At 32.1% G+C, this 11,779-nt stretch overlaps 1 protein-coding gene and 1 pseudogene across 1 annotated transcript; one reads left to right on the forward strand and one right to left on the reverse strand.

The window, feature by feature from the left end:
- Positions 1–1,226: 1,226 nt before the first annotated feature.
- Positions 1,227–2,832, forward strand: LOC114713646 (berberine bridge enzyme-like 26; annotated as a pseudogene).
- Positions 2,833–4,677: 1,845 nt separating this feature from the next.
- LOC114713647 (putative expansin-B2) lies at positions 4,678–6,428 on the reverse strand. Its single transcript, XM_028898314.1, has 4 exons — positions 6,215–6,428; positions 5,949–6,061; positions 5,660–5,850; positions 4,678–5,332 (listed from the first exon to the last, which is right to left on the reverse strand). The coding sequence occupies exons 1-4, from the start codon at positions 6,426–6,428 to the stop codon at positions 4,990–4,992; spliced, it is 861 nt and encodes a 286-aa protein (XP_028754147.1). The 3' UTR covers positions 4,678–4,989.
- Between the last annotated feature and the right edge of the window lie 5,351 nt (positions 6,429–11,779).

Raw genomic sequence — 11,779 nt, forward strand, 5'->3', positions numbered from 1 at the left:
TAGAGCACGAAACAGTGAGGATTAAACTAAGCTAATATTCAATATATTGTGTAATATAGAGATATTTACAGAGCCTTAAGCATGAAAGTTAGAGCACGAAGGGTGTGCTGATTGTATTGGGAAAAAATTGTTGATTCTATTGGTGATTTGAGTCGCGATCTCCGCAGAAGAAAGAAGAAATCTGAACCCCAGTCGAGTACCAATAGATTAACTCATATGAATGGAGCCTTTTTTTGAGAGGAAAAAAAACACAGGTGGCGTTCTAGTGAATTTACGCGTCATTATTTCATTAATATTAAAAGCTGATCTGTTGAGGGAGGACAACGTCCGTTTGTTGACATGTTAGTGACAAGTAGAATTGCTCCACTTTTAATATGTTGAGGGCAAAATATCTTAGTGTGAATTTTTCAGAGTGCTGGATACAGCTTTGCCATTTTGTTAAATTACACCATATTTCTTTGTTTTTTTTTTTTGAAATTTACATAAATATCTTTTTACAACTAAAAGTAAAGATAGTTAAGGTGCAAATTTGTTTCGAAAGTTTACAATCAGGAGTATTAGGTACTCAGAATTTGTTTATGCAAATTTTCCTTCAAAATTTAAAATCATGGTAATATTTCTCCTACCGTTAAAAAAAACTAACGTTAACTATTAAAATAATAACATTAACTATTAATACTTTTAATAGTATGGAGTAAAATTACTATGATTTTAAATTTTTGAGATAAATTTGCATCTTAAAAAAACTTTTAGGTACCCAGTGCTCCTGAATAAAAACTTCAAACATAAATGTACACTTTAACCCAAATAAAAAATCGAGCCAATGATATCATTTTTTTAAAATTACATACGTATTCTTTTTAGTTTTTATTTGAATTTGAAGTGCGATTCGGGTGCGCGTGTGTTTTCAAAATAAATATAACTAAGTGATATGTGTGATTTCAACTCACAAGGTCGTTGCCACAAACCGAAAAAACAAAAAGGTCGGTTCCGTGCTTGTCTCAGAAAATATAAATATAGAGAAGTGGGTGATGCACTCAATGAGAAGACGTAATAACTTATAAAGAATCTTCTTTCTGCACTTAGAGATTCTCACAATTTCCATATCACTCACATATTCTTCTTGTCTTTACTCAGTATGGCTGTGTATTAATCTATTTTATAAATATCACTTCATCTTTCTTATTCTTCGATCTCAACCCACTCAAATAATCATCAACGTGGCCATGAAACATCATAAGCTTCTTCTCCTTCATCTTCTTCCTCTATTCATCGTCATCATCTTGATCTTTCCTCTTCTGTCTCTCTCTCTTAGTCTTGAAGATGCTTTCTTTCAATGCTTTTCAGCAAATTTGGGAAACCCTAATTCATCTTCACACCTTGTTTTCACTCAGAACGACACTTCATACCAACCTCTTCTTCAATCATCCATAAGAAATCTCAGATTCTCAAACACTTCAACCCCAAAGCCCAAACTCATTATAACTCCAAACGACGTCGTTCACATCCAGTCAGCTGTACTGTGCTCGAAGCAACAGGGTCTCCAAGTTAGAGTCCGAAGTGGTGGCCATGACTATGAAGGTCTCTCTTACACCTCTGACCAAAACCAACCTTTCATCATAATCGATCTTGCCAACGTTAGATCCATAACCATAAACCTCGAAGATGAAACTGCTTGGGTGGAAGCCGGAGCCACACTTGGAGAATTGTATCGTGCAATTGCCAGCTCAAGTAACGTCCATGGCTTCCCTGCAGGAAGCTGCCCTACAGTAGGTGTAGGAGGACATATCAGTGGTGGTGGGTTTGGTACAATTTTCAGAAAATATGGCTTAGCAGCTGACAACGTTATCGATGCTATAATGGTGGATTCTAATGGCTCGATACTGAATCGAACCCTAATGGGGGAAGATCTATTTTGGGCAATACGAGGAGGAGGAGGATCGAGCTTTGGTGTTATCACTGCATGGAAGGTTAACATAGTACGTGTCCCTCCAACTGTAACAATCTTCGAGATTTCAAGAACTTTACAAGACAGTGATGTTCCAGCACTATTCCAAAAATGGCAAAATGTTGCAGACAAACTCCCTAAAGAGATGTTTCTCCATGCAGTTATGGGAGTTGGGAATGTGATGGTGAATGGTTCATGTTCAAAAACTGTAACGTCATCTTTCTCAGGATTATACCTCGGAGAAGCTGATAATGTAACGATTTTGATGAACAACACTTTTCCAGAACTGAGTCTGCAGAGAAATAATTGCATGCAGATGAGTTGGATTCAATCTGTAGTTTATTTTGCAGGATACTCAGTGAACACCTCCATGGATGTGTTGCTTCAGAGAAACCAAACATTTCGAAGCTTCAAAGCAAAATCTGACTATGTAACAGAACCAATTCCTACGTTTGGAATACGAGGATTAGGGAACATACTTCTGGAGGAGAATCAAAATTCACCAGTATTGATATTCTCACCCTATGGAGGAAGAATGAGTGAGATTTCAGACTCAGAAACTCCATTTCCACATAGGAATGGAATCATATATGGGATTCCAACGAAGAGACAGATGAACATGTGGAGTGGATGAGAAGGTTGTACGAATATATGGCACCATACGTTTCGAAGAATCCGAGGGCAGCTTATCTGAATTATAGAGACCTTGATTTGGGAGTGAACAGAGGTAATTGCTCGAGCTATGAAGAAGCAAGATCTTCATGGGGTTATAATTATTTCAAAAATAATTTTGAAAGATTGGCCAGAGTGTGAAAGCTGCTACTGATAGGGGCAACTTTTTCAGGAACGAGCAAAGCATTCCCCCATTCTTTGCCACCACATAGGGGAGCCCTATGCGAATTGCGAATTCAAGTTTGTGCTATAACTTAAAGTTGCAAAATAATCATCATTAATAAAATAGCAATATAATTTACCAGGCCTGTGGCTTCATAAACCAAATGAGAAAATTAAATAAAAATACTTAATAATATGTTTGTGTGTTTGTATAATATAAAAATAATATATTTATAATTGTTTTTGTGAGGTGAAATATTATATAATATATAATTGTTGGCAATACATACATATATATAATTTTGCCTTTTAAGTTTGTAGGGTTATTCCAAATGCAACCAATTTATCGGTCATCACATGACGGCTAGCGGGGCCACGAGGCATTTTAAAATTATCAAAATAAAAAAGTATATTATGTTAGCCATTAGGATATAACCAGAATTAGCCAACCCTTCTGTGTAAAAGATAAGAAATTCGTGAATACTAACTAAAATATAATTTCTGGAAATTATAAAAATTGAGAGGCACAAAAGTTGTATATTAATCAAATTAGTTATCTAATATAATTTACCAGCCCTGTAACTTCATAAACCAAATGAGAAAATTAAATAAAACTACTTAATAATATATTATTTAATATATTTGTGTGTTGGTATAATATAAAAAGAATATATTTATAATTGTGTTTGTGATGCAAAATATTATACAGTATATATTATATAACGTGACGACTAGCGGGGCCACATGGCATTTTAAAATCATAAAAATAACAATATATATTATGTCAGCCATTAGGATATCCCCGAAATTAGCTAACCCTTCTGTGTAGAGTAAAAGCTAAGAAATTCGTGAATACTGACTAAAACATAATTTCCGGAAATTATAAAAATTGAGAGGCGCAAAAATTGAGAGTACATTAATCAAATTAGTTATCTAATATTACGATTATTATCAAACTGTGATAGCAAAAAAAAAAAAAAGTAAATTGACATGTGTCAAGCGAATTTATTAAAGTTGTTGTCGTTTAGACCGTGAATATCTAACAGCATATATTAATGGGCCCTAATCTCACATGTGCGTTTCATTTTCAGAGAAGAGCATACATCTAAATCATATCCTTTAATAAAGCACTTAAATAATTAAGCCATATGAAACCTCAAGGTCATAAATTAAATCATTCAAGTCGTTTTTATCTGCGTCACCACACATGTTAAACTCAATTTTCAATATCACTTCTTAATCTGGTTTAACATGAACTCCAATTTTCAAAAAGTATTTGTACTGATATGACTTTCCATAATCTCCCACCTCCTTTTTCGTTATAATATATTGTAACAATTTGGGGAATCCAATTGAATCACTTGCCCTAAATAATCTCTACTTGCACATTGATAAACATGACAAAAGATTTATGTATGCATTTAACAATTTTGAGAGAAAATTAATCAACAAATCTTTAAAGTTTACCTTGATTTTAAATCAGATTCTTGTAAATTATTTTATTTGAATTGGGTCCTTATTATTGTTTGGTTGAGTAATTTTAATTTATAGACTCTATAAATTGTCATTTATAAAATGCACGCGCGTTAAGATTAGTATTAAATGAAATCAAGAAAGTTTTATAAATTTCATGAAATTTTATAAATTAAAATTAATTGGTTTTATGGACAAATTTCTATAAATGATCAAATTATAAGAGTTTAACTCAAACAAAATAAATTATAGGCACTTGATTAAAATTGAGTTCAACTATAAAAAGATTTATGGATTAAATTTTTCTAATAATTTTTATTTATTTCCTTGTTTTATTAAGTGATTATTTGTGGTGTGTGTGTTTCATAAGTTTTTTTACCAGAATTTTCCGTGGTAATAAAATGAAAAACAACAGAGAATCGTAACAATAATGAGCTATCGCGCTTCATTATATATGTAGTTTTACATGATAAGACATTTCGATATAAGCCCGGTACTTCATGATCAGGATCCATAGGGTTACCAACCAGCTAGCTAGATCCTAAATATGACTAGAATAGTCCCTCACAAAAATCCACCGACACTATCTGACTTTCAGATGTAATTAAGAGCGACGATAATAAAATAACTAAATAAGAAAAAGAGTGGATCGAAATGAAAGAATAACATTCCCTCTTTCATTTCTTACGTCACACTACTTTTTTCGTATTTTCTTCCTGATAATGATCGGCTAGCTATGTATAGCTAGGCCTGGAAATTGACCGGTGACGGTAAGTCTGGCCGGGGGTCCAACCGGCGGGGATGACATGATCGGCCACCAGAGTGCGACCGGACTCGACGGTGGTCAGACGGAGGGAGAAGGGGGCTTTGAGGGGCGCGCCGGCGTTGAGCTTCCAGACGGCGCCCCAAGACTGTTGCATGGGCGTCCACGTGGCAGAATCCAGTGCCTCCTTCAGTTCCACCTTGGCCAGGTCTCCGTCTCCGTCCTCGTACTCTACCAAACATGCGAAGTAGTTGGCGTTGGAGCCTGAGTCCACGTGGAACGCTAGTGACGTGCCACGATAGTTGCATTTAACCCTGCAAATTTCAATTTCAAGGGTTGAAGATTTAATACTGCTTTGTCATAATAGATCAGCAAAGTCAGAGACATTGTGGAAAAATTAGTAGTATTAATTAATTCATTGATTTTTTATTTCATGATTTCTCCTATTTCTTTTCTTCATTATTACACACACATTGGTCAAGTGGCTCCGAGTTTTAATTGGTCGGAGTTTACTATATTATTCTTTCATTGTTGACCCTTAATTTGAGCATAATGTAGTATGCAAATAATATAATGGTTTTTTGTTGTTAGTTAAAGTAGTTGCAAATTTAAAGAAGATATTTATATGAAATTTGAGTAACCTTCTGTGTTGAATCTGCAAAATGCCAGCATCTCGTAGCTTCTGAGCCTGACCTGAAACAGCCATAGCGCCGAAGGCCGTGCCGCTCAAATCGAAGTGAACTTTGTCGGCTCCGCCACAGCCGGGGCACTCGTCGGTGATCACCACCTCCACCGGGTTGCCGGAGCAGGCGGGATTCCCAGTGCACTTCACCTGACAACTCAAAATCGGCAAGCACGCCCATAAATAAAAACGTAACGTAGGTTCAACGGAATTCAGAAACAAACAATATAAATTTACATTATTCACACCTCATAGCAAGCTCCGCAGCCTTTTCCTGATTCATACAGAGGAGGCCCTCCCGCCGATATCATCGACGAAAATGGAGCTTGGTCCACAGCACCACCATATCCGCATGCACCCCCTGCACCAAATCATGAACAGTATAACTCATTTTTCAAACTCTGTAAAACCCTATATAGTTATTATACATTTTGTTGTCTCATGAGACATGATGATGCTTAGTTCTAAACCAAAATATGTGTGTCTGTATGCAGAGAAGATTAGGTTTGGTTACCATCACTTCCGGCGCCGGTGGGGCTACCGTACCAAGTGGCCTCGGCCGGAGACCAATCAGAACCAGAAGGGGAGTAAGAAAGAGATGAATTAAGGAACTTTCTGGGGGCGAAGCAAGAGGAAGGAGTGAGCAGAAAAATGGAGAAGAGAAGTGAGAGGGAGACGAAGTAGAAAGGGAATGCATGTTGAACAAGTTGGAAAGTGATGAGAGCCATGATGGTGCTTTGTGTTTGAGAGAGTTTATGTAATGACTTGAGGAATATAGGGCTTGAAAGAGTGCTATTTATAGAGGGAGGGAATTTGATATTATTAATATTATATTCCACACATGGTTTTCTTTTACTTATTTAGTTAGCCCGGAGAGAAAATGAGGGATATGTGTCTCACTTTCTTTCGCAAAATGACAAACAATATGTTTGGATTGATGCTTAATTGATGCCCTTTTCCGCTCCATGATTTCTACTGATCCCCTTGTTTGTATATACTTTAACTTTTATCTTCTATTGGCTTAACTTAACTAATAATACTTAGTTAAACATGAGTTTATGTGTTCCACTCTCATTAAGTGCATAAGTTTCTTTTAAATTTTGAAAAGAATATATAAATATCATATTTTATAAATGCATATGACTTATCAACCTTCATGATTCAAAAATTTAATTATGACTTTCATAAATTTATTACTACCTCCGGTCCTTAATATAAGAGTTAATTGATTAATTTGAGTAGATTAAGAAAATTAGTTAAGTTAATTATTTGTGATAAATAGATGTTATCTTTCCTAAAATATTTTACTAATCAAGTATATTAGCTAAAACTACTATTATTACAAGGATTATCTTTAAAAAAATGGATAAATATGGGAGCTAAAATAGATTGGGATCTTATATTTAGAGCTAAAATAAAAGTTAAACGAGTTACTATATTAAGGACCGGAGAAGTATCTTTCAATGACATTCATGAATCCAAGTTAATTATTAAGTAGATAAACATTCACATGTATGTATCAAATATGTCATGAATTCTTTGATTTTGAAAAATGAACGTCAGATTATCGGTATGGATACAATGTAATTCAGACGTATGATGGGATGTGCTTGTCAATAGGCTAGGGGCCACCTCAAAATAATCTTAGTTATAGACACACATGAATCATAGTAAAATGATAAAGCTCCTCAATTTCTTCTCTCTTGAATATAATTTCCGTTAATTAATTTCGTGACACTTCTAAATCTATTTGTTCATTTCAACTTCCACCGCAACTTTAAATTGTAGCAACGAAAGAGGACGCCAGATTAAAAAGACAAAATTCTGTTGTTGAAATTATAACAACTAATGAAGTGACTAACCATTCTACGGAACAATAAACTAAATAATTAAAATTAAAAATCTAATTCAATCTTGAAGATTCACGGGGCATTAATTTGTTGTCTTTGGCTATTACCAGGAACTTGTCAAATGTCATTATATATGGCCCATTTCTTGGTCAGTCGTTGTTTCTCCTCGACCGTCCATAATTTATTAGAATTGCTATAAAATCTTCGGTAAAAAAATATAATTACTAAAAGGTTCTAGTGATGACAAAGTAGTCTATAATGATAAGTTCTAAAGTAATAAACGATAACTACTCACTTATCATTGGGACTTACTAATAATTATTTTTTTAAAACTTATTGTGATCCTCCCTATCTTATATGGCTGTGTGCGCAATATTATGCACTCTAATTTTTTCTTATATTTTATTTGAAAGAATTACTATGAGCTCTCAAAAAAAATAATTAGTAAAATGTTTTAGAAAAAATTATAGTAAGGTCCCAAAGAAGAAAAATAATTACAAAACAAGTCTTAAAAGTTGTTATTTCTTACTTTGAAACTTGCATTATAGGCTACTTAAATTATTATTAAGAATTTTTAATAATTATTTTTATTTCTTGAGACCTTATTATAACTCTCCTAAAATTTTAATAACAAGTGATTAGTACTAGTTGAAACATGTCATTTATCTTTTAAATTGTTCAATTGGGATAGTTTAATGAAACCTGTCACTTCTCCATCCTAACTATATGATCTCATTGATGGATGTAAATTGGTTTCTTTTAGTAATATATATATATATATATATATATATATATATATATAGACACACACACGAGAAAGTAGATCGAGTATACAATACATAAATATATTTATTTATTTCCCAATTGATCCACATGTTATCTTGTTGATTGTTTGATATTGATTCATTTTGTCTTCTCCATTTAATAATTTTTTTCCATATTATCTTAATTAATTCATAGTTTTTTCCTCAAAATTTTTCCCACATTAAATACTCTAACTAAAAGAGGGGTATTTAGGGAAAGGGAAAGTAATACATAATTGGTACATAATAGTGGTGAATAACTAACTTAATCAATTTTGTTAATCTCTGTAAATTTGATTATCAGGAAGCCTTGATAGAGAGTGTTAATTAATGAAATATATCCAAGAAAATAGTTCACTTTGGAAGAAATTATAATGCTATCTCTGATTTTAATATAAGAACCAAGCAATTAATTTGTAAATATTTAAAAAATTAGTTAAGTCAGTTATTTGTAATAAATAGATATCGTTTTACTTAAATATCCCTAACAATCATGTGTATTAAAATTATCCCTTGATAAAAAAATTTTAACATTTGTAATCATCATAAGAATTTCTTGGGGACAAAATGGATAAATATTTGAGACAAAGTGGATTGAAATCTTGTATTTAGGACCAAATTAAATCTTCAACTAACTTTTATATTAAAAACTAGATTACGAAGGTAGTATATAAACATATTGAATTCGTCATATTATTATTGTTGTTTCTACCTCATACTTTAAAGTATATATAGGATCCTGATTCATCCAAATTCATCCAATTGATGTTGGTTTCGCAACGACGTTAATTAATAAGTCATTTTGTTGCCGTCTTCGTATCAAGTGCATAGGGTTAGGTCCTACTAGTTTGTCTGATTAAGATGATTAATTGCTTGTTTTAACAATAATTATTTAATACACTTAATTAAGTTCATTAGCTAACCTATTAACAATAGTTGGATTTAGTGGGAGGGGATAGTTTTTCATAACGTAATGAACTAAGGTTATAATTTTCACTAGAAGAGGTGTTCATAGTGTCTCAAATATGATTGACTCTAAAAGAGGATACTTGTGCTAGAGGGAAAACTAATGTTAACCTGGTTTTCAACTCATCTCAAGAATAATATCACGTTGAATTTTAATTTTGAACATTATAAATTTGATATTAACATTCTCCAGTCTCCACCCATCAATGAGGAGTGTATTTCAAATCTTTAATATAGATGTAAGAAACCGCATAATTAATACGTTGTGAGCAGTACATAGTTATCTTATGATCCATATAAGTATATGACCCACACTATTTTACTCAAAAATAAAATGGGAAGTTGCTAATGTTAATTTAATTATTAAACTTTTAAATACTCCTTCCGTCCCATTTTATAAGCAACAACTACCATCGCCCTCTTGTTCCTAATATAAGCAATATTTGCAAGCTATCTTAAAATTTTATGGTGAATTTCCTATTTTGCCTCATTAATTACTTATTTTAATACTCAATATATTTATTATCTCATTTTCAAATTATCATCTCTCCATCACACATCCTCTCTCTTCCATATTTTCTTTATTATAATAATTTTCTCATTCTCTCTATTATACTCTTTCTCCTTCATAAATAAGGACATTTTAGAGAAAAAACTTTTAATTTCTACACATTTATTGTTTTTAACTAATATTTTAATCTAGGTAATGAATTTTAATGTTGCTTATAAAAAAGAACAAAAGGGGAGTACTGATATCACATTGGGCTAATTTGGCATCACGTAAAGTGTATATCAATTTGTGCCCCAAAAAAATGACATCATGCACGTTCAAGACTGTTATGTATTTTCAGCAGAGGATGCCATATGGCATCAGGATAATATAAATAAATAAAATAGTTAAATAAATTTCGTAGACGCTGAAGATTTGATTATCAAACATATGGCCGAAGACTATTTGACATAATATTACTTCCAGTTCTAATTATAAAACTTATTTTGTAATTTATAAGTGAGATTTTATAATTAAGATCGGAAGTAGGAGGACTATGATGTTATAAAATGCAAATATTTGGACTTGTAAATGCAACATAACGTAGAGATTTTTTTGATAGTAACAACAAAAGTAGAGATGAGGCATAGAAAAAGACATTCCAATTCCCATGTATCGTAATTATATATGCATCCTTTGGGCGTTTAAGGGGTCTTATGCGGTGGGGTATTTATTAATTTTTTTCAATATTACTCCTGTTTTAATTTATTAGAAAAAGACTGAAACATGATGGAACATTATTATATTATTAAATAGGAATAAAGATGATTTTTTTTAGTTTTAGAACAAATTTAATAATTAATTCATCTTTTTAATTCTAGTTAACTATTTTGACAATAAAAAACCTGTGATTATTGATTGGATTTTCATTTAGCAACGGAATAGAATTTCGTGACTAATTATCACTAATTCAGTAACAAAAAAAGTTTCATTTAACAACGGAGTAATTGTCTATTGCTAATTCTACCTGTAATAAAAAATTTTGGTAATTTTTTGTAATGAATGTGATTTTTAAAAAATTATTTAAACACGTAATTTTTTAATTAAGTCAGTCATATTTGAGGCACTATTGATACTAAACATGAATACTTTTTTTAATAGAAATTTAAAACTTTATTTACATATATGATGTGAACTAACATTTCCTAATTACGAGTAGTATTCTACAATAAAAATTAGGAAATTAATGTTACCTAGCTAGTAGGCGGTAGGGTTATAGGCACATGGGTATGGGGCCTGCTTTGCTTGCGTGGTAATATAAATATAGAAAGGAAAAGAAAAATGGGCGTATGAAGACATGAGAGCGGATTCATAGTCGCTTTCGGAAGAAATTCGAATCCACATGCATCTTAATCTTATATAATTGAAGCGGAAAACCGGGTCAAACTTGGTGGGTCTTTCCGCAATACAGCCGTTAATGGAGGTTATTAGCCGTTGAAGTGACTCGTTTATCACATTCTTTCCCCTTCTTTTCTTCTTTTTCCTTCTTCTACTTTGAAATTTGTTGTGTTCCCAGAAGAAAAGAGTAATTTATATAAAGGAGAATCTCATAAAAAAAAGGTTGAATTATTAAATTTTAAATTAGGTTTTGTAACGATACTTTAATAAATTTTGACAATACTGAACTTACAAATAACAATATATTTTTGTAAAAATTCGTTATTTGGATTTAGTAATCTTAGTCTTCTTTTTATGGGATTCTCCTTTTTCATAATGATAAGGATAAAAAAAAGTTATTCTTATATTATCAAATAACATGCAAGATTTTTTTAAAAAAAATAAACAAAACAGACGCTAAACAATTCAGGTTGCAAAAAGATCAAACCAAAACCCCTCCTGTCCACAATATAAAAAGCTAACTAATTTTTATCACATACCAAGAAATAAAAATTTAGTCCTTGAAGAATATA

This window comes from Neltuma alba, unplaced genomic scaffold, assembly GCF_004799145.2.
Source record: "Neltuma alba isolate B1F8T4 unplaced genomic scaffold, ASM479914v2 tig00011442_pilon, whole genome shotgun sequence".
In the NCBI taxonomy this organism is placed as follows: domain Eukaryota; kingdom Viridiplantae; phylum Streptophyta; class Magnoliopsida; order Fabales; family Fabaceae; genus Neltuma; species Neltuma alba.

Coding starts and splice junctions, on each gene's coding strand:
- LOC114713647 (XM_028898314.1), bottom strand. CDS start 6,428: ATGGCTCTCATCACTTTCCAACTTGTTCAACATGCATTCCCTTTCTAC. Junction 5,851..5,948: donor GCTGCGGAGCTTGCTATGAG/GTGTGAATAATG, acceptor TTGAGTTGTCAG/GTGAAGTGCACTGGGAATCC. Junction 5,333..5,659: donor TTGCAGATTCAACACAGAAG/GTTACTCAAATT, acceptor TGAAATTTGCAG/GGTTAAATGCAACTATCGTG.